The sequence below is a fragment of the Haliaeetus albicilla genome, chromosome 28 (assembly GCF_947461875.1).
Source record: "Haliaeetus albicilla chromosome 28, bHalAlb1.1, whole genome shotgun sequence".
Lineage (NCBI taxonomy): Eukaryota > Metazoa > Chordata > Aves > Accipitriformes > Accipitridae > Haliaeetus > Haliaeetus albicilla.
This window is the reverse complement of record NC_091510.1, coordinates 1,117,427-1,139,205: the sequence shown is the minus strand read 5'-3', so window position 1 is coordinate 1,139,205 and position 21,779 is coordinate 1,117,427. Positions and strand designations below refer to the sequence as shown.

At 47.3% G+C, this 21,779-nt stretch overlaps 7 protein-coding genes across 9 annotated transcripts; 3 read left to right on the top strand and 4 right to left on the bottom strand.

The window, feature by feature from the left end:
- Window positions 1-106: 106 nt before the first annotated feature.
- On the top strand, window positions 107-8,257 carry LOC104312493 (histone H3). Of its 3 annotated transcripts, none has more exons than XM_069773731.1 (3): window positions 107-727; window positions 1,568-2,853; window positions 5,835-6,637. In XM_069773731.1, exon 1 carries the CDS (start codon window positions 163-165, stop codon window positions 571-573), a length of 411 nt encoding a protein of 136 aa, XP_069629832.1. In that variant the 5' UTR covers window positions 107-162; the 3' UTR covers window positions 574-727; window positions 1,568-2,853; window positions 5,835-6,637. The 3 variants fall into 3 exon arrangements, 2 of the variants coding, with proteins under 2 accessions (XP_069629832.1, XP_009912037.2); XR_011322642.1 differs by lacking the exon at window positions 107-727 and adding an exon at window positions 7,535-8,257 and having other exon boundaries at window positions 745-2,853; window positions 5,835-5,977; XM_009913735.2 differs by lacking the exon at window positions 1,568-2,853.
- A 2,597-nt stretch (window positions 8,258-10,854) lies between these two features.
- LOC138682516 (histone H4) lies at window positions 10,855-11,245 on the top strand. Its single transcript, XM_069773583.1, has one exon. It carries the CDS (start codon window positions 10,874-10,876, stop codon window positions 11,183-11,185), a length of 312 nt encoding a protein of 103 aa, XP_069629684.1. The 5' UTR covers window positions 10,855-10,873; the 3' UTR covers window positions 11,186-11,245.
- Window positions 11,246-11,404: 159 nt separating this feature from the next.
- Window positions 11,405-12,131, bottom strand: LOC104319968 (histone H2B 7). Its single transcript, XM_069773582.1, has one exon. The coding sequence runs from the start codon at window positions 11,829-11,831 to the stop codon at window positions 11,451-11,453; it is 381 nt and encodes a 126-aa protein (XP_069629683.1). The 5' UTR covers window positions 11,832-12,131; the 3' UTR covers window positions 11,405-11,450.
- Window positions 12,132-12,314: 183 nt separating this feature from the next.
- Window positions 12,315-12,709, bottom strand: LOC138682517 (histone H4). Its single transcript, XM_069773584.1, has one exon. It carries the CDS (start codon window positions 12,684-12,686, stop codon window positions 12,375-12,377), a length of 312 nt encoding a protein of 103 aa, XP_069629685.1. The 5' UTR covers window positions 12,687-12,709; the 3' UTR covers window positions 12,315-12,374.
- A 5,201-nt stretch (window positions 12,710-17,910) lies between these two features.
- Window positions 17,911-18,929, bottom strand: LOC138682514 (histone H2A.J). Its single transcript, XM_069773580.1, has one exon. The coding sequence runs from the start codon at window positions 18,632-18,634 to the stop codon at window positions 18,245-18,247; it is 390 nt and encodes a 129-aa protein (XP_069629681.1). The 5' UTR covers window positions 18,635-18,929; the 3' UTR covers window positions 17,911-18,244.
- A 32-nt stretch (window positions 18,930-18,961) lies between these two features.
- LOC138682515 (histone H2B 1/2/3/4/6) lies at window positions 18,962-19,735 on the top strand. Its single transcript, XM_069773581.1, has one exon. The coding sequence runs from the start codon at window positions 18,962-18,964 to the stop codon at window positions 19,340-19,342; it is 381 nt and encodes a 126-aa protein (XP_069629682.1). The 3' UTR covers window positions 19,343-19,735.
- Window positions 19,736-20,685: 950 nt separating this feature from the next.
- LOC138682513 (histone H1.10) lies at window positions 20,686-21,613 on the bottom strand. Its single transcript, XM_069773579.1, has one exon. It carries the CDS (start codon window positions 21,575-21,577, stop codon window positions 20,912-20,914), a length of 666 nt encoding a protein of 221 aa, XP_069629680.1. The 5' UTR covers window positions 21,578-21,613; the 3' UTR covers window positions 20,686-20,911.
- Window positions 21,614-21,779: the final 166 nt, after the last annotated feature.

Sequence of the window (21,779 nt, the reverse complement as noted above, 5' to 3'; positions counted from 1 at the left end):
CCGCGCCGGACGGCGGGCTTTTCAAATCCTTCCCATTGTCCAATGGAATGTGAGCCTTCCCGCTAGCCAATCACAGGGCGGTGATGGCTATAAATAGCGGCCCGGCGGCCGCTCTCCGCACAGGTTTGTGTTGCTCCGTGCTCGGCGGCGGCACCGCGGAAGATGGCGCGCACGAAGCAGACGGCGCGTAAGTCGACGGGCGGGAAGGCGCCCCGCAAGCAGCTGGCCACCAAGGCGGCCCGCAAGAGCGCGCCGGCCACGGGCGGCGTGAAGAAGCCGCACCGCTACCGGCCCGGCACGGTGGCGCTGCGCGAGATCCGGCGCTACCAGAAGTCGACGGAGCTGCTGATCCGCAAGCTGCCCTTCCAGCGCCTGGTGCGGGAGATCGCGCAGGACTTCAAGACCGACCTGCGCTTCCAGAGCTCGGCCGTGATGGCGCTGCAGGAGGCGAGCGAGGCCTACCTGGTGGGGCTCTTCGAGGACACCAACCTCTGCGCCATCCACGCCAAGCGCGTCACCATCATGCCCAAGGACATCCAGCTGGCCCGCCGCATCCGCGGCGAGCGCGCTTAAGCTTCTAGCAAACGGATCTCAGGCTACCGAAAACCCAAAGGCTCTTTTAAGAGCCACCACATGGCCACTAAAGAGAGCTGTAAACTTTTAGTCCTGTGTGGGCAGCGATGTGTTTCCATATGCTTTTCGTGACCAAGAGCCCGTATCCCGCCGAGTAAGTACCAAGCAAAACGCGTACATCACTTTTCAGAGGGGTTGAAAATGATTCTGGCCGTAGCGAAACGGCATGGTGTTAATGCCAGCTGAGGTGATCGTGCTAGGGCAAGTCTCCGTTTAGGGTCAAAATGCCTTTCTACACGTTCTCTCTGGTGACTTCCTTTTTAGATGGTAAGGAAAAAGTTTTAACCGCGGGCTTTCCTTTTCTGAAGTAAATACCCAGCTCTGAAAGATTTGTATATATTTTTAACCTGTTTGCCTGTATGTCTTGAAAGTAATTGCGCACAACACCTTTAATTTCTAAAGGTGAGACTTTACAGAACTCTGTATTCTCAGTTAGAGAAGATGTGTTCAGAGTTAACGCTATTGTAAATTGTCTCCTGCTGTGCTGCGTTTACTTTATGTTCTTATGGTAACAACATTACGGTTTATGGTCCCAACAGAAATATTGTTTCCTTTCCATCCCCCTCCTTTTTTTTTTTTGGTGTGGGTGTTGTTTTATTTCTAAAGGTGCAAGGAGCCCGTTCCCGCCCGCTCGGCAGTTTTCTCAGTGCTTTATCACTTGTGGTCTGTCCCTGTCGTGAGCGATGTCCCCCGGGCATCTTCAGCCCTTCTCAAGCACTTTTATTTTATTCCTGTGGTAAGCGTTGTGTTTCCAGAGAGCTGGGGGTAGGGCAGCGGCAAGGGTAATTTCTGCGAGTCCCGTTTTCAAAAGAGGTGTGCTTTTTGGTGGTGTTTTCTTGGGGACACACTCGTGGCATCCTTCATGGTTCTGGGTATATCTGGTGTGAATGATTAGAGACGCCTATTTGGATCAATTTTCTCCATCTGTATTTAGGCTCCCAAAAATATTTGCTGAACTGAGTACAGAGGAAACGTTTTCCAAGGAGTATTAGTGATTAAAAACTTGACATTGAGTCCAGAATTATGCTTAAATGGAGGTTCTTCCCTATCTGTCATATTTGGTGACTTTTGTGAACCTACCTGGAAAACGGGGTTTCTCCCTGCCTGTAAGCTCAGCTGCACAACCCCTTGCTCTCCTACTCAATAAATCTGCAACTGGTGCCTGAAAAATTTAGATTTCCAAAATTATCTCTGACTTTACGTCGCCTTTCAATTTTTTTTTTATACTGCAGGCCTGTTTATGTAATTTGGGGAGCTTGCTGTTCCACTGCAGTATTGGAAAGAATGTCTTTTTGTTTTTTTCAGTGCTACAAGTGAGCAGCTGTGCCTTTAAGAAGCGGTCAGATTGAGCTGGCTGCATCCTTCATTTAAACTCAGAAACAAGGAGCCACGGGGAGTTGCGGAGATAAAATATTTCTTTTGGAAAGCCTAAATCTGCAAGACTCTTGGTTTTCTCTTAGCTGCTGATACGCTTCATCTTAGCAAATCTTCCTGTCTCTGTGTCAGGGACTGGGACTCTGCAGCAAAATCTGACCAATCAAGAGCCTCGACACCATTTTCTTTCCCTTGTTTTTCTCACTTTCAGCCATTTTCTGTTACTTAACCTCGGAGGGATAAATGGGGGGGGGGGGGGGGGGGGCGAAGGCATCGAGAATAGTACTTTGGGAATTAAGATACTCTATATGATTTCCCCCCCCATTTGTTCATTGACATAGGATTCGTGTTTTTCAGAACAGATTTTTTTTTGTAATAAATGATTACCGGTGAGATTGCAGAAATGAGTCTTAGTGAAAGCAAACTCATTTCCTGTTACTGCCTGGGATAGTGAGAGATCTATTTATCTAAGCCTGTTTACGATAAAATTATTTATAATTAAATCCAATAAAATAGCTATTTTTAATATTTTGTATTGTGGATATTTAGTATCTTGTATAATCAATGGTCAGAATTCTTAAATTCCAGCAGAAGTTTAGGTAAAAAATAATGGGTTTTTTGCATGTTCCAGAAATAAATGATTTTTGAGGAGTGAGACAGGGAAGCAGGTTTTTATTTGCCTTAATCTCTATCATTTTTCCTCTAGTCTTTTGAAGGCTGTGGACTGTTTGAATAAATACAGTATTATTTGGACTCATTCTGAAACTTGAATGCTTGAATTGTGAAAAACACTAACACACTATCAGCTGAGAAGGAAACAGATGTGCAAGGATCTTTGCAGGAAGGGTGAGCTCATATAAACTCTAAATTATAACGCCTGAGTCTGAAGTAGTTTTGGTGTTATATGTTATGAAAGACACTAATAATAACTTACCGTAGCTTGTCCTAGTGGACCAGCTATGCAATTAGGAAGAATTTACTGTGCGGATTTTGAAGCCTGTAACAGCTGCAGATGGTTGCAGTAGTGATATGGGAACAGTGGTTGACTGTAGCTTATAGAGTGGGCTTTGCTCTTCCCTCCTTACGCAAGTGATAAATCCTATCTGGAGTGCCATCGGTTTGCATATGGTGTTGAATCACTTCAGTATAAAAGAGCAACAATAGAAATCCCAAATCAGATGTTGCTTGGGGGAAAAAAAATAATCCTTTCATAAGGTACAAACAAGAACTGGTATCATGAGTATTTAAGTTGGGTTTCTTGAGTGAAGATAAACTACTTAAAGACTTGAAAGACATCTTGCACTTGCTATAAAATTCAGAGGAAAAACTGATTATCAGTTAAGATTGATACAGAATAGATCCTGGAAGGTGTTTGCTAAAAAAACCAACCCAATAATATCATGATTTAGAAATAAAACAATTTGCCATACACAGTTTATTTGATGTAACATTTCTTCAGTCTGAGACACACACAGGTGACTTAGTGCAAGATCTCCTGAGTCAAAGTGAGAGTAAAAGTGGAGGCTCCTCTGGTACCAGCAAAGTCCAGGAGCATTTCTGTTCTTTTTTGCAGGAGAGCCTGAGCTAATGAATCCTGCCAGGTAGAAGCTGGCTCTGAGCAAGACCAGTGTGCTGACTAGCAGAGGACTGGTTTGCAAACTGCTGGTGCTTTGCCCTTGTGCCTGTTGGTAATCGTATAAGGTGCTTTTGCAGGTGATTTTAGATGCTCAGTAAGATATTTGGCTAAGACTGTTCCTGGCTGTTTAGCTATCCTCTGTGAGTGATCTAGCACTGTGTTGGTATGATCTGGCTCAAATCACTGCTTGGAAGAATGTACTGCCTATCTGTCCCATGGGTAAGATAGAGCATAACCACTGATGTCCTTGTGAAATACTTCCTTTCATCAGAAATATATAAAAGAAGGTCTGATGAAAGCATCTTTCTAGAGCGAAAGTGTTTGAATCGGCCCTACTTGACACTTACTAGTTTCTGAAAAACCCTGAATAGATATATCCATATGAAAAAAAGAGGTGAGGTTTTCATTTGAATTAACTATTGTAATGTAAAAACTTTGTAAAGGTGGTATGGTGGCTTCTATGCAAGCCAGTATCTAAAGATAAATCCTAAACATCCTATCACATTCTTTTCATTTGCAAATCCTCTTCAGGGCTGCTTCTTAAGTGAATCGCCTGTTGGTTACAGTCTTCAGTAATCACAAACAGTGAAGCCTGAGCTCAGCCAGCCTGGGCAGTTCTACATTGCTGCCCCTCTTTTCTCTCTTCTCTCCCACTTTTAAGTCATGTTGTATCTTCAGCTGAGTATAAGCATCTTTCAGACTGTAGATGTACAAACATCGTTATCACAACAGTATGAACATTTGCTAAGTTTTCATATTATAGATAGGTGAGCTTTAGGAAGTACTGTTTGTCAGCTACTATTTTTATGGATTTGTCTGCTGGCCACCATAACTTGGTCTGACCCTAGGATGCTGCTGATTAACATAAGGTCCAAGTGTAAAGGTTTCCAATTGCTCTTTTAGTTCTCAGGTTACAGCTTGAGCTGGGTGCCTCCAAAGAGGGACCTCTACAGCATATCACACCCTCAGTTATACCTGTACCACCCAGCACTCTATCCCCAAGTCCAATCACTTAATTTTGGTCAGGGGTCTTGATTTCTTATTGGTTTTCACTGTTGCTGGGCTGGCCTCCTTCTGAAGTTACCTCATTCTCTCGGAATTGTTTCCTTGGTCCTTATCTTATTCATTCCACTCCTATCTGAGAGATTCAGCTAGTTCTGTGTTAGCAGTATTAGTATTATCAAAAAGTTTACTCTTGGTCAGCTCTTGTGGCCTAAGGCTTCAACTACTTTAGCTACTAGTGCTAAGCTACTAATGCTAAATGAGACTATTCAGAGAGAAGAATACAGTTAGTCAAATTTCTTCTATAACAGTATGAAGCAATAGTCAAATGGGAAGTGCTATTCTCAGCAAAGCTGTTACTGAAGTAAAAAAAAAGACTAGTAATAATAAGGCAATATACTCATAGAACATAATATATAAACCAATGCAAACCAAATTTGATTAAAAGCAGATAGTGGATGAAAACCGTAAGCTCAATTTGATACCTTGGCTTTGAGAGACAAACTCTTCTAACTATAAGGTGGTGGTTTTATAGTGCTCTGTATATTGTAAAAGATGCATTGCCCTAGTTCTAAACTTGGGTCCAACAAGCATTTCAATGCCCTTTAGGAAGTTAGAAAAATATACTACAGCATAGACCACAAGAACTGTAGTAGGTACTACTTGCCAGCACATAAAGTTCTTTGTAAAGTTAGAGTCCAGGAGAGGACATTCTAGCTCCTTTAATCTCCTTTATCCAGGAACAGTTATTGCTTATAGGACAGCACTGTGGCAAACTCCCTAAGTATCCAGGTTGCAGTCTGTGTGAAAACTGTCACCCTCTGTAGGAGTGTCTTAATTTCCTAGCTGACAGTACAGAGCAGCAGTGTTACAAAAGACACCCTCCTGACTTCTGGTGAACACTTCACTATTCTGTAACTGCTAAACTCTGAAGCCCTAAACTCTTTCAGGAAAGACTGGTGACCTTTACAACTCTGAGTACTCATACAACATTAGTAACTGAAATAGTGAGATGGGGAGAAAATTCAGATTTGTCCAAAAATGTGAAAACCCACATATTCCCAGAACTCTGGAAATAGGCAGGATGTGCAAGCACCAGAGAGAAGAGCAGAAGAATAGCTGTACGTATGGGGGGTGTCAATTGTACCTGGGTACTAGGTAATCACGATCTCAAAATATCTACCTGCAGCTCCTCTGGGACATCCAGGCTGTGAAAACAGTGTGGAGCACAAAGCAAGGGATGGTATAAACTAAAGCAATTGAGAGAAGAGGAGAGGAAGAGAATGATCAGTCCTGGACCAACAAGGCATTCAGCTATGGAGACAGCAGTTGGTGAGTAAATCCTGACGGTGACAGAAGTGTTAGAAGTTGGATAGACAGAGGAATAGAATTGCTGTTAACTTCTAAACTGCACAAGAGGCCATTTGAAGAAGAGCAGGTTTTAGCCAACACCTCCCTTGCCCTGGAAACCGGCTGAGGGCTCACAGCAAGTATTCCTTGTCCTGCCTGTCCCTGCAAGCAATACTGGCCTGCCCACTTGCAAACTTGGTCTTCTAAGTGTGTGTTAGGATGTGTGAGTGAAATAACTTTTGCTTTAAAATAAAAATGCCTTCCCTTCCTTTTAAGTTCTTGCACCGTGCTTTGCTGCAGGACATCAATGTTTAGATGTTGTGGGGGTTTTTTGGTGGTTGTTTTTTTTTTTCTTCTTAACATCAGTTAATAGTTAATCATAGAGAGAGAACTATTTGTTACCCAGTTTCCAGGCAGCAGCAGCATATGGCTTCAGTTCCAGAACTGCTTCTGTTTTGCCGGCTGTTTTACCCTCAAGCACTGTGACAAGCTGTTAGCACAGGACTGGGAAGAAAATGTGTTACTGGGCTTGATCATCACATCTTTACGCATCAGCAAAGACTGTACTATGCTGTGCTGTGTCATCTGTTCTGATGTATGTCTGGAGATTAAATGTAGTCAAGATATTAAAAAAGCTGCTCAGATCTCCCGTGTATCTTTTTTGCTGCTCTCTTGTGCATTTATCCTGACCCACCACTACACATTTCCTAAGACCTTCCAATGTTTCCTTGCATGCCTGCCTCATATCATAAATATTTGAGATATGAGCATCCCCTTTTTCTCTGTACCTGTGTTTTTGTATGTTATCCCAAGAACAACACTGATCCATCAGGATGGACCAGTAAAGCTATACAAAATGCTGGCCTGTAAGAGCTTCAATCTGTGAGGCCATTAATAAGGAAGAAATTGTTCCAGAGGGCACACAAGATAATTTTTGAGAAATGTTCAGTATGCCTCTGTGGATTTTAGCACAGTATGCCAATGTTGTAATGTACACGTGGATGCAGAGCTTAATGTATGGTGTAAGAAGCATGACAGCAAAGGGAAGAAGGTTTCTGGGACACAGCCTTTCAGGAACAGCCAAAAATAAAATGTAAAACTTTCAGATGCCAATTCAATGAGCTGAGCTCTGAACATTTTCAGAATTAATTCAGACTGGTAGTCCATGAAAAGCAGTTAAGATCCCCACTCCACCAATGCAATGATAAGTAACATTTGAGAATTTCTGTATGCTTTTCTGCAGTCAACCAGCTCATTGTCAAAATCACTATCACACTGAGATTAAAGGACCTCCAAGCAGAGAATCATGCTAGCTACATTTTAAGTTAGTTATATAGTGAAATACAAATGTTAAGAAAGCTTTTTTTGTTCTCTTTTTTCTTTTTTTTTTTCTTTTTCCCTTTCTCCTAAATGAATTATGGTGCTAGTTGTTGAAACTATGTTATTTTCCTTAGTTGTGCCAGTTTTGATCTTCCCATTACTTCTCCCAGATGGGGTAACCTGACAGATTTTTTTGTTGTTGTTCTGTTTTATTTTTAGGGAAAAGGAACATATCCAGGAAAAAAAAGAAGCTCCTTTACATGGATATGGACTAGTCCTCTTCCAGGAGAGATGATTTTAAAAGTCTAAGAGAGGTAACTACACAGACACCAAAGAAAATGCAAGGGTTGCCATTGTTTGGTGCTCTCAGGCTGCTTTGGAAATCTCAGCCTAGGCCAATATAACACAGAAGTTTCACCAGACCGAACATGTCACCCCACTTCTGCATCCAATGCCTGAAAACTGTAACAGAGGCAGCAGCACTGCCGGGCCAGTTCTTGCTGTTTCACTGGTGGTTTAGGTAAGTGTGTGCAGAGTCTGAGTTCACCTTGCAGCAGCACAAGTGCAGTCTACATAGAAATAAAATGAACAGCCCATCTAATGTGAAGTAGCCAATACTGATATGTGCTGTGAGGACTGAATAGCAATTGTATGTATATGTGTGTCTGTGTGCGTGTCTATATGCAGTTACACATTTTCAGATATCTGTACCTTCTAGGATCTTTAGACTTAGGAATTTCTAAACTTATCTGGTTTGAGGGCCCTGGAATGAATCCCTCTAAGATCACATTAGAGGTATTTTGAAATGTGTCGTATTTAATGAACACTTGTATACATTGTATTTTAAGAACATTTCCAAATACTGATACCTTGTATCCTCAAGAGTTTTTAGGGGCCTTGGTTTAATTTTTTAGTTTGTGGGGGGTTTTTTGGGGGTTTTTTTGTTTTTTTTTTTTTTTAAATGTATTAGAAATAACATTTTGGAGTTACTATTTATCAGCTATTTAACTAAAAGTACAGTTTAAAGTTCCTGCTAATTCAGCACACTGTCCCAGTATAGATGCAGAGCTCCACTACTATACTATGTAGCACAGCCACCCTCACCCATGTCCCCCCAAAATGCAAACAGAGCTCCCAGAACTTCCCTAGGACCCTCCATGAGGCTCCTCCAGCTCTTTGCTGTTGCAAAAGGGATAGTATTGTATCCTTTCTCCGCCTTGAGATATCTTTCCATAACTGTTTCATTTATCTATCAGTCCTATGGATGTCTTTACTTAACACTCTGATTTGGGTTTTGGAGTTGCTAATTGCTTTTGCTTTGTAAATAGAAGAGGCTTATCTGACTGGAGGCTGACACACACGTGCTAATGAATCTAACACTTAATTGTACAAGACTCTAGCTTAAATATAGGAATCGGAGCTGACTGGTGGTGTTTATAAGAAGATGACTAAGCAGAAAAGTCAGGAGGGCCTCATATCAACGATTAAAAAAACAAGCAAACAACAACAAAAACCCAAAACAAATGGGCTATGACACTTCCTTAAATGCTGTACTTAAAATTCTGAAACAATTGGTTGCCTGAATTATAAACTGATTCTATCAATAGATTTACACAATTTCATAAAAGAAGGCTGAAGAGTTTTGAACAAGGTTGTCTGGTGAGGAGGGAAATGGAAAAAGTTAAAAGATAACAACAGGTATTTAAAGGAAAAAACCCTGCTGCCTTATGTTTCTCTGTTTGGAAAAAGTAATATATATAAAGATACATATAAATATATACATTATCTAAAAGGATAGCAATTTCCTTTTTGCACATGTATCTAGTACATTTTCTGGGGCATGAGGGAGGGTTGGTAAAGGTAAAGAACTAGATAAATTACCCTAAAAATGTGTGAGCCATTATGATTAATAAATAAGAAAGATGCAGGAGGGTGGGAGGTTTGAAACTGAAACACATTTTTTTTTCCTGTTTGCCAAAGAACTTGCATAAAATTATGCCAGTGAAGATCTTTCATAAAGCTATGAGTTCTCAAGATATGAAGACTAAATGCAAATTAGAACAGAAGCCACACCAAAAGAAAATCCCTGAAAAGTTCTTCAGGAAATTCTAATTGTTACATTTCTTGAAGACTTATTTATGTTTATTTCAATATTGGTCTGTTAAATGGGAAATTGATTTATTTATTGCCAAAATAACTAGAAATTTGGTAAACTCTGTGCTGTTAAAAAGACAAAAGGAAAAACCCTAAGTAGCCCAAACCATTTTTTCTTCTTTTTTTTTTTTTTTTTTTACTATGAAACTGTGTTTAATCTCAGTATAAATTAGTTTAATATTATCTGTGTCAGGAAGTAAAGTTTCACCAAGTCTGCCTTAAGCCAGTAAAGTTAGTAATCTTAGAACACTGATCTGTATTTTGCTGTTAACCATTAGCAATATGAGTAGCATTCCTATTTTAAGAGGCATGTGTTTAGCAAGGAGATAACCCAGGCATTAGTGTGAGACTATTGTAATAGTTTTTTGTTTCCATTGAGGTGCTGGGCAAGAACGGGTCTCTTGCTTCCCCAGTAGGAAGCATTCCCAGAACATAACATTGCAACTTGTGCTGCTTCCTTATGGTCTGTTATCTTAGAATAATTCCTTAGGCTCTCAGCTTTTCTCACAAGGGTAAAAAATATGCTTGATAGGTAAAGGCATGACAGACATATGTATGTGTTTGTGTGTGTGTGTGTGTGCATGTGCTGCGAGGGAAAAAAAAAAAACAATAAACTGACCACGTTTTAATCCGCAAGAAGGAAATAGTTTGTTATGTTCAATAAAGGAAGAAAACCCTCTTTTTCACGAGATTGAGTGCTTCCTTCCCCTCCTCTTTTAAGCAACACGTCGAAAGACTTAGTTAACAGAAAGAAGCTGGAGGTCGAAGAGAATGCGACTGGCAGAGATTATTTAAATACAGCTGGGGAAGGCCACTACGTAGGCAAATACTAATAAATACAAAATTAAAAAGCAACACATGAAGCGTCCAAAGCGGGGCGGGGCGGCAGCGCCGAGCGCGGCCTCGGATTGGTCGGATTTTGCCGCAGACCCGCGGGCAGCGGGGAGGAACCGGGCCGGGGCCGGGGCCGACACCCCCGCTCCTGCCACGGGCGGGAGCCCAGAGCTGCCTCGGAACCGTCACCCGCGCCGGGCCGGGCCGGGCCGGGCCAGAAGCAAACGGGCGGGCGGGCGGCGGGCAGGGGCAGCGCGCAGGGCGGCCCGAGTGCGGGAAGCGCGGGGCGGCAGCCCGGCCCCGCTCGCCGCCCGCAGAGCCGGCAGACGCGTCCCGGGGGCCGGCGGCGGGGAAAGCGCCTCGGCCGCCGCCTCGCGGGAAGCCGGCGCCGAGGCGCGCGGGGGCCGCCCGGGGGCGGTGAGCGGGGGAAAGGGCGGAGACTGCGGCCGAGCCCCCGCCTCCCCGCCGCCCGCCTGCCGCCGCAGTCCTCAACCAGGTCGGCTCCCGGGGAATATACCGCGGCTCCGCGGCGCCGGCGGCGTGCAGTGCGAGGCTGCGGGGAGCGCCGCCATGTCCGGCAGAGGCAAGGGCGGGAAGGGGCTCGGCAAGGGGGGCGCCAAGCGCCACCGCAAGGTGCTGCGCGACAACATCCAGGGCATCACCAAGCCGGCCATCCGGCGCCTGGCTCGGCGCGGCGGCGTGAAGCGCATCTCGGGGCTCATCTACGAGGAGACGCGCGGCGTGCTGAAGGTCTTCCTGGAGAACGTGATCCGCGACGCCGTCACCTACACCGAGCACGCCAAGAGGAAGACGGTCACGGCCATGGACGTGGTCTACGCCCTCAAGCGCCAGGGACGCACCCTCTACGGCTTCGGCGGCTGAACGCGCATCTCGGACCTTAACGCTGTCAAAACACCAAGGCTCTTTTCAGAGCCACCCACACGTTTCACAACGAGAGCTGTTTATTACTACAAGAACGTTTTTGCGAAATGTATTCTTATCACTCCCAAGTAAAAATAACGCACGCTATTGTTATATGATTTAATTCACAAATCTGGGAGCAAAACTTTAGTTGCGATTACAGCTCTTTTTAGGAAAGCGTGGGGGCTCTTAAAAGAGCCGTTTGGTTTATAGTTCCAAGACCGTTTTACTTGGAGCTGGTGTACTTGGTGACGGCCTTGGTGCCCTCGGAGACGGCGTGCTTGGCCAGCTCGCCGGGCAGCAGGAGCCGCACGGCCGTCTGGATCTCCCGCGAGGTGATGGTGGAGCGCTTGTTGTAGTGCGCCAGGCGCGAGGCCTCGCCGGCGATGCGCTCGAAGATGTCGTTGACGAAGGAGTTCATGATGCTCATGGCTTTGGAGGAGATGCCCGTGTCGGGGTGCACCTGCTTCAGCACCTTGTACACGTAGATCGAGTAGCTCTCCTTTCTTGTTCTCTTTCGCTTCTTGTCGCCCTTCTTCTGCGTCTTGGTGACGGCTTTCTTGGAGCCTTTTTTCGGTGCTGGAGCGGATTTCGCCGGCTCGGGCATCCTTAAAAGTTTCTTTCCAAGGTCTTCACTGTACCTCAACAACACCGAAAATGGCGCCTGCCCCCCCTATTTATAAGGGTGTTATGCAAATTAGAGGATTGTAATTGTTCCATTCCTATTGGAGTAAAAAATACTAACGTAATTACAGGCACTTCCGCCCTACAGCCGTCACAGCTTGGGCGCTGTATGTACACAATTGTTGTGATTTGCGGTTACGGTGATGGCGGTACTGCCTCCACTAGTGAGAAAAAGTAAATCTAAATACCTCATAAAAGCTGCACTAAGTTTACAATCACTAACGACGTTATTTAAAACCTCTGATCTCTGTGCACTGGGTATTTTGCAGTACTCGGGACCTGTTTTTTTAGAATGTTTAGGGAAGGATAATACTTTGTAAGAGCTCTAACAATTATCAAGGAATCCAAAATGCTTTAACACTTTTGAAGCTCAAATTCAGTAATAAACAGCTCTCGTTGTGAAACGTGTGGGTGGCTCTGAAAAGAGCCTTGGTGTTTTGACAGCGTTAAGGTCCGAGATGCGCGTTCAGCCGCCGAAGCCGTAGAGGGTGCGTCCCTGGCGCTTGAGGGCGTAGACCACGTCCATGGCCGTGACCGTCTTCCTCTTGGCGTGCTCGGTGTAGGTGACGGCGTCGCGGATCACGTTCTCCAGGAAGACCTTCAGCACGCCGCGCGTCTCCTCGTAGATGAGCCCCGAGATGCGCTTCACGCCGCCGCGCCGAGCCAGGCGCCGGATGGCCGGCTTGGTGATGCCCTGGATGTTGTCGCGCAGCACCTTGCGGTGGCGCTTGGCGCCCCCCTTGCCGAGCCCCTTCCCGCCCTTGCCTCTGCCGGACATGGCGGCGCTCCCCGCAGCCTCGCACTGCACGCCGCCGGCGCCGCGGAGCCGCGGTATATTCCCCGGGAGCCGACCTGGTTGAGGACTGCGGCGGCAGGCGGGCGGCGGGGAGGCGGGGGCTCGGCCGCAGTCTCCGCCCTTTCCCCCGCTCACCGCCCCCGGGCGGCCCCCGCGCGCCTCGGCGCCGGCTTCCCGCGAGGCGGCGGCCGAGGCGCTTTCCCCGCCGCCGGCCCCCGGGACGCGTCTGCCGGCTCTGCGGGCGGCGAGCGGGGCCGGGCTGCCGCCCCGCGCTTCCCGCACTCGGGCCGCCCTGCGCGCTGCCCCTGCCCGCCGCCCGCCCGCCCGTTTGCTTCTGGCCCGGCCCGGCCCGGCCCGGCGCGGGTGACGGTTCCGAGGCAGCTCTGGGCTCCCGCCCGTGGCAGGAGCGGGGGTGTCGGCCCCGGCCCCGGCCCCGGCCCGGTTCCTCCCCGCTGCCCGCGGGTCTGCGGCAAAATCCGACCAATCCGAGGCCGCGCTCGGCGCTGCCGCCCCGCCCCGCCCCGCCGCTGCTCCCCGCCTCGTTCGGTGGGAGCGCCGGAGGGACGCCTGCCGGGCCGCGCTCTCTTTGTTTTCCTCGATCGTGGCGGCTCCGTGTTTTCTTTGCCTACCCGGACACTGCGGTCCCGAGGGCTGCCCCCTCCTCCGTGCAGCCCTGGGGGCTGCGCCCCGAGCGTTCAGCGCTTTCGCGTCCGCAAGGAGCGGGCTGCGGGTCGGTGCGAGAGGGAGCAGGGAGCGAGACCCTAAGCGGCCGGGAAAATCGGCAGAGAGGGGCTCCGGTGGGAAAACTCCGAGACCCGAAGCTCCTGTGAAAGGAACTCGGAGCGGCTGCTTGGGAGCGCAGAAGGAACCGTCCGCCCTTCCCCTCTTCGGGCAGCCCCAGTCCCGGGGCGCCGGGCTCGCTGCCGGCCCTGCAATGGAGCAGCGCTCCTTAACGTGCAGCTGGATGCAACAAGCGAAAGAAATCATGACAGACATTACCAACCATGTCTGTATGACATCTCAGAAATGACAAATAAAGGAAAAAATTTTCTTCAAATGAGCAATGCAGAAATTTTGCTGTGTATGTCGCGCTTTTGGTAACTAACCTCGCATGCGTGCTGCTTACAGTATGTTGGACTGTATTTGTAAAGTAAACAAATAACTACTGAAAGAGTTAATGGGACTATATTTTTAAATTAAATGTGTTAAGATTTACAATGTTACTTACACAGTCAGAATAGAAGTGATATAGCTATAGTACTTGATATTATTAGGATTTTGTGCACTTCAAACAGGTCTAACTTTTAAAAATTATTGATACGCTTTAAAATTTCTACTGTTGTTTATGTAGTCTCATTCTGGAACATAATTCACAGAATTTAGGCAACAACTCTGAAATATTTCTTGGCAGAATATATTCCCTAAATTCAAGGGAAAAATGTGATTGAGATATTCATGTATTAAGTTATAGGTGTTCAGAAAAGTACGAGTCTTTGTTATGTTTATAATTATCACTGTGAATTCCATTTTCATTCAAACTGTTATTTTAAATAAATTAAGGAATTGCCACTCAACTATATACAAAATGAACAGGCAAAACTAGCTATAATTTAGATTGTGTTCACTTTTTGACTGAACAGGATGAACTAAAACTGTTTATAGAGTAACTGAAAGGGGTTTTTTTGCTAGTGGATCTGCCAGGCTGGTGCCTAACATTACCATTTGGCTCCACAAAGTTGGCTTTGTTCTTTATACCTAAAGATCTGTGTCTAGATATGTTTCCTGAGGCAGTTATAAACAACCTTCTGAATGCAAAAGGAAGCCTAAATGAATTACACAAAATCTTTCAGTCTGTCAAAATCATAATTTCTTCATAACTCTTCCTAAGTGCAGGGTGAGCATCCTAGTATAACTTTTCCCTCTAGCAGTATAACCACTGGAAGATTTGGAAAATAATCTTCCAAAGTGTCCTAACAGAAATGAGTGATGCAGAGCCTGAGACCAGTAGATTACAGATTACTTAGCTGCAAACCCCTTTCCCCAAAGTCTGGAGCACATTTAATGTAATTTAAAATCCTGCTTTCTGGGAGGCTGCCTTGCCTCTTGGTTGCTGCAAGTGACCACAGATGTGTTTCCTAAGTGTTTCTTTTACTGGCATAGTCAGTTCTGTCATGGACCAGAGGGTTTTCTTAGACAAAAATAAGTAGAGCGGAAAGAAAATTTTGCTGCTGACTATAATCCCTAATGAAGTTGCTTTTACTGTTGATTAGAGACCAATTATTATTTGGATCATTTAGGATCCAATCCCCAGGTTATACATACTACATTTTCCTCATGAATTTGGACACATATTGCTAGGAGCTAAATTAGAAAGGAAACCTATGCAAGCCTCTGCTCCATTTAAAAAAAAAATCTGTAGCTTTTCAAGTGTGCTTTAATTAGGACAGTCACCCTAGTTCCTCATTAAACTATAATGAGGAAGTTGCATTTGCTTATTGCAGTAAGGCAACATCTCACCATGACTGCACAAGAAAGTACATAATTAGTAAAAAAAATCATCACATCAATGTATTATATCCAACAGCAAAGTAGCTTCTAATTTTCTTGAGAGCTTATACGGCAATTGAAATCCATATCTGTATTTGCTACAACTGTAATAATAGTAATAATATTATGCAAACTAAAATAATGTAAGATCTTTTTAATAGAGTGTATTATTCCTAACATTGCAAACAAAGTAAAGGTGGAAAAGGATAGAAAAGCCTTTCATCTTACTTTTTAGCTATGAAATTCTAAGACTTTTGGTATATGGACTGACATCACTGAGTTATCCCTATATATAACTGTGATCTGTAACATTTGAGGGAGCTTGGTTGGAGGTATTTTTGCATTACAAGTTCTTTAGAATGTGAAGGTGTATTGGAACCCAGTGATACAGCTGAGGCACCACATGGATTTCTTCTTTGCTACTGTTTGTTGTATAGGCAACTGAAAGAAAGCTCATTTATTTAAACTCGCTTTGCTACATTCCTTCATCCAGCGGAATTTGCTTGAAAGCCACGAGTCTTTAATACCAGTAGATTTGCCAGCACTCTTATCATGTAATCCATCTGACTTGCAGGACATTTCCATTTCCATCTGAGGCCTCATCAGTGTGATGGCAGCACAGGGTTCACAGCCGGTGAAACCACCAGTGGCTAAGAACAAAAATAGGGAATGCGAAGAAGTGGATCTAAGTGTCACAGAGGGTAAAAATCCAGTTACTGAGGTGAGCAGAGTAGTGAGTGAAGAGGTGTTTGGAATGAAGTTCTAAAGAAAATAATGAATTTCTAGTCAGATGACAAGAAGAATTTGGAGAAATGTGCTGGACTTACCTCCACACTCAGAGAAGGCCAAGGCCCTCTCCTGTGGTACTGACTCTGATTTCCACATACAGGAGTTTGCTCACAGAGAAATCCCACTCCTGGAGACAGATACCCTCACCCCCATGGGCTTTCTCCGGTGTTCCAGTGCTTTGACCCAGAGATGTGCGCTTGTGGCCCGCAAAGCCCCTCGTATCCTGGGCTGCATAAAAAGCTGCATGGCCAGCAGGTCGAGGGAGGTGATTCTCCCCTTCTACTCTGCTCTCATGAGACCCCACCTGGAGTAATGCATCCAGCTCTGGGGTCCCCAGCACAAGGAGGACATGGACCTGCTCAAGCAGGTCCAGAGGAGGGCCACAAAAATGATCAGAGGGCTGGAACACCTCTCCCGTGAAGAAAGGCTGAGAGAGTTGGGGTTGTTCAGCCTGGGGAGAAGCAAGCTCTGGGGACACCTTACTGCAGCCTTTCAAAATAGAAAGACAGAGAGAGACTTTTTACTAAGGCCTGTAGTGACAGGACAAGGGGCCACTGTTTTAAACTGGAAGAGGGTAGATTTAGGTGGGACATAAGGAAGACGTTTTTTGCAATGAGGGTGGTGGGACACCGGACCAGGTTGCCCAGAAAAATTGTGGCTGCCCCATCTCTGGAAGTGTTCAGGCTGGATGGGGCCTTGAGCAACCTGGCCTAGTGGAAGGTGTCCCTGCCCAGGGCAGGGGGGGTTGCACTAGATGATCTTTGATGGTGTCTTCCAACCCAAACTGTTCCATGATTGCAATCTTCTGAAACGCATATATGCAGGGAACTGCTCTGGACACTACAGAAGACTTGTGACATTAAACACAGTTTTTATATCACTGCAGTTCTTCAAGAGAGGTGTAATTGCTGGAGATATGTAGCTGCAGCTAATGATCAATAAAACAGCGTAATGAAAACATTACAGGTCTAAATGTATCCACTCGCGAACAAAACCCTTAGGCACAGATACTGTTACCATATCAGAAGAGTCTGGTGCTCCAGACAGCTCTCTTCCTCTATGTTTCTCTCCACAAACCATCCCTGATGTCCCACTTCGGTTATGATACAGTCCTACTTAAAAGCCTCTCTGCTTGCGGGGTGGGGAGGAAAGGTGCAGGGGGTAGTATCTTGCCATAGGTGATAATTTCCTTCCTCTAAGACCAGAGCATTCCTCCTTCCCCCCAGGGTATGGGGAGGGCAGAGGTGCTGCACAGGTGGGAGCTGTGGCCTCAATGCAGTGTGCTGCAGGCCACCAGGTGCAGCTTCTGGGAACATCTGAGCAAGAGGAATCAGCTAGACAGTCTCTCATAATTTATAACTGTGAATCTAAAGAGCTTTAACATTGTGCTCTTGGGTGATACTTGTGCCAACAATGTAGATTAATTCAAATATTGCTCACTGTTCACTGATGTAACAAGAGGAATAGCTACGAACAATGAGGAAATTTAAGAGGGGCAAGTTTGAAAATCACACTTAAAACAGGAATATACCAGCACTGCAAGGAGTTTCTTCTGAATGGAAAGATTTTTGCTTTACAGTGCAGGTCTGACTAGTTAAGGATCTAGACCAAAATAAGACAATTCCCCTAAAGTGTTTCTCATGTTATTTCTGAATTAAATTAAGTCACAGGGAAGCTTTACATCTTTTAAAGAACAAAGGCCTATAAACTAAGACTTTCTTCATTCTTAGATATAGTTATATGGGTTTGGGATGCTCTCCTATTTAATTTCATGCTGCAAAGATTTTTCCACTTCCCCCTCAGTCTTCTAGCCACCCCCCTCCCCATATTTCATACCATAAGTAGTCTGTAGTGATAAAAGATGAGCAGATTCAACAACAAGAACGAGCATTTTACCAATCCTGTTACAAGAAAAACACAAGAGAATCAATAAATCACTACAAATGCAATTAGTATTTTTTCATTTAAAAAGGATGAGGAGCTGGAAAAATCTACCACCCTTTTCCTGTAAGAGCCAGAAGTTTTAAGAAATTGCCACAGAACATGGTTTTAGCTTTGTAACAAAATCAGCATATTAACCCTTAGCACCCAAACACTTTTGTAAAGCAACACAACTCTTTTCTGACCCTGTGGGTGGCTCTGAAAAGAGCCTTTGGGTTATAATGTTATATTGCGAAAAGCCTGAGCAGCTTTGCTCGCTGAGCTTATTTGCTTTTAGCCTTATGGCTCTCAGTCTTCTTGGGCAGCAGCACGGCCTGGATGTTGGGCAGCACCCCGCCCTGCGCGATGGTCACCTTGCCCAGCAGCTTGTTGAGCTCCTCGTCGTTGCGGATGGCCAGCTGCAGGTGCCGGGGGATGATGCGCGTCTTCTTGTTGTCGCGGGCCGCGTTGCCCGCCAGCTCCAGGATCTCGGCCGTCAGGTACTCCAGCACGGCCGCCATGTAGACGGGCGCTCCAGCCCCCACCCGTTCCGCGTAGTTGCCTTTCCGGAGGAGCCGGTGCACTCGGCCGACGGGGAACTGCAGCCCGGCCCGCGACGAGCGCGACTTGGCCTTAGCCCGGACTTTGCCTCCCTGCTTCCCGCGGCCGGACATGCTTTAGGCGCTTGAAAAACTCCAGCCAGACCCCGCCCGACAGCAACGGGGCGATCATACTGACGCAACGTCTGCTCCCTTTTATCCCTTCCCTGGGCGGGATTAGCTCTTGGTGATTGGCTGAAAACAGTCGTCACCTATACAACCAATGAGAAGACGGATCCTATAGTAACCAATCAGCGACAAAGATACACCCCGTGAGGGAAAGTCCAATCGAATTGTACGAGTTAGAGGTCTGGTATTTGCATAACAGCCCTATAAATAGAGGGAGCTGCGGCCATTTTAGCTGCTGGTTTCGTTCTGTAAGAGGGGGAAGCTGTGCTCGCCATGCCCGAGCCGGCCAAGTCCGCCCCCGCGCCCAAGAAGGGCTCCAAGAAAGCCGTCACCAAGACGCAGAAGAAGGGCGACAAGAAGCGCAAGAAGAGCCGCAAGGAGAGCTACTCGATCTACGTGTACAAGGTGCTGAAGCAGGTGCACCCCGACACGGGCATCTCGTCCAAGGCCATGGGCATCATGAACTCCTTCGTCAACGACATCTTCGAGCGCATCGCCGGCGAGGCCTCGCGCCTGGCGCACTACAACAAGCGCTCCACCATCACCTCGCGGGAGATCCAGACGGCCGTGCGGCTCCTGCTGCCCGGCGAGCTGGCCAAGCACGCCGTCTCCGAGGGCACCAAGGCCGTCACCAAGTACACCAGCTCCAAGTAGAGCGTCTCCCGGATCCGCAGTTCTAACCCAAAGGCTCTTTTAAGAGCCACCCACATACTCCTTGAAAGAGCTTTAACACAGTAATGTCTTGGGTCTTATGTGTGAAATTGTACTTAAGAAACGCTAAATAGAATTTGCAGTCTGTTAAATCACATTTATCATAGCTTGCGAGCATTAACTGTTTCTGAAATCCTTCGTGAATATTTTACAGCTTCAAGTGAATTCAAATGTGTTAACTATTACTTAATGACTTAACATTCAAATAGTCTTCCAATAAACGTAAGCAGTATTGTTCAGCTTTTTTCAGCAGAGATGTGAGGCAGTGCATTATACTACATGTTCCATCACAAATATTTTTCAATAGGTGTCAGCAATATTGTTCGGCTTTTCTCAGCAGAGATGTGAGGTGTGGTACATTATACTACACGTTCCATCACAAATAAAGTCACATAGCTTCCACTAGCTACGTTAAGACACGCCCCGAAAAATGAAGATGAGGGAAAAATAGAAGACCCTAATCCCCTTTTTTGCATAGCTGTCCCGGGATAGTCTGAGCTTGAACAATTTCCCTTCTGTATGAGAAGACAGGAAGCAGCCTGGTAGATCAGAAGGCAAGGACGAGAAGACCAGGAGAAGCGAGGCCACCTCTGAGACGGGGTAGACGCTTTGGGAGGACGAGCTGTCCGGGGACGCGTGGAGCCGGCATCACCGGTAAACGCGGAGCCGGCGCGGGCAGCGCTCGGTCCGCCGGCAGCAGCGCGGGCTTTTCGAAATTTTCTAATCGCCCAATAAGCGGCTGCGGCTTCTCCCATCAGCCAATCACAACCGGCCCCAGGGTGAGCTTCCCGGAGCCACCGATGCCGCGGGGAGCTCCGCGCCGCTTTCGCTCCCTGCGCTTCAACCGGCCGCAGGAGCCCCCGGCGCAAAGCGCTGTGTCCGCAGCGGCCCCGGCCAACCGCCCGGCAGAGCTCCCCCCGCTCCGGCTGCACCGCTACCTGGCCGGCAGGGTGCGGAAGAGGACCGCAGGGAGCTCTACCGCCTCCCGCCCCGGCAATCTCCTCCTCAAAAAAGCAGGTCGGTGAAGTCACGCCGAGATTAAAGACCTGCTCACGACAGCGCTGCCAAGCGGAAAGGTCACTGCCAAGGGAGCGGAGAAGCCGTGCTGACAGTTCCCGGCTACGGTCACTAAGAGGTGTGGCGATCGCGCCCGGGCTGTTAGGAACCGCGGCGGTTAAAGCACCGAAAGAAACGTCCGCGCCCCGGAGCGATACCCGCCCTAAGCAGTCCCTTTAACACATACACCCCTCTTGCGCTGCTCAAAAAAAGTCAGCCTTCAGAAAGCGTTATCGCAGGGAATGTAAACTTTATTTTTCCAAGTCATAGCGTAATCACGGCCGGAAGTTTAGCGTCCCATCCACTCCACAGACGAACGTCCCACGCAGATAGTGGCGTGTGGGTAGCTCTGCTGCAGGCACGGAGCTCGATGACGGAGTGTGTCAGCCCTTTTGGGGACAGTAGTGGGTGGCTCTTAAAAGAGCCGTTGGGTTTAAGTATTTCCACTTGAACACTTCACTTCTTGGGCGCCGCCTTCTTCGCCTTGGCCGCTTTGGGCTTGGCCGCCTTGGGCTTGGCTGCTTTGGGCTTCACCGCCTTCGCCTTGGCCGGGCTCTTCGCCGCTGCCGCCGCTTTTTTGGGCTTGGCAGCCTTGGTCGCCTTCTTGGGGCTCTTGGCCGCTTTCTTGGCCGCGGCAGCCGCCGGCTTCTTGGCTTTCTTGGGACTCTTCTTCACGGCCGCCGCCTTCTTGGGCTTCTTGGCGGCGCCGGCGGGCTTCTTGGCCGCCGGCTTCTTGGGCTTGGCGGCGGCTGCCCGCTTCTTGGGGGCTTTTTCCTTCACCTCGCCGGGCTTTTTGCTGAGACGGAAGGAGCCGGAGGCGCCGGTGCCCTTGGTCTGCACCAGGGTGCCCTTGCTGACCAGGCTCTTGAGCCCCAGCTTGATGCGGCTGTTGTTCTTCTCCACGTCGTAGCCGCCGGCGGCCAGCGCCTTCTTGAGCGCGGCGAGCGAGAGCCCCTTGCGCTCCTTGGAGGCAGACACGGCCTTGGTGATCAGCTCGGTGACGCTGGGGCCCGCCGGCTTGCGGGCTCGGGAGCCGCCCGCCGCCTTCTTGGGCTTCTTGGCGGCGGCCTTGGCGGCGGGGGCCGCGACGGCGGGCGCGGCGGCGGGAGCGGTCTCCGACATCGCTGCAGAGGCTCCTTCCTAATCAAAAGCAAGTAATTGGGCTACAGTAACCCCGATGCCTGAATTTATAGCGAAGCGGTGATCTGTGATTGGTGCTTTGCAGAGCCCGCCTAACTGTTAGCCAGGAAGAGCTTTTCGTCCTCCGAGTCTGTGTTTCTTCGGAGTTATAAATTCATATTTTTTGTAAAATGCGTGCCACGAA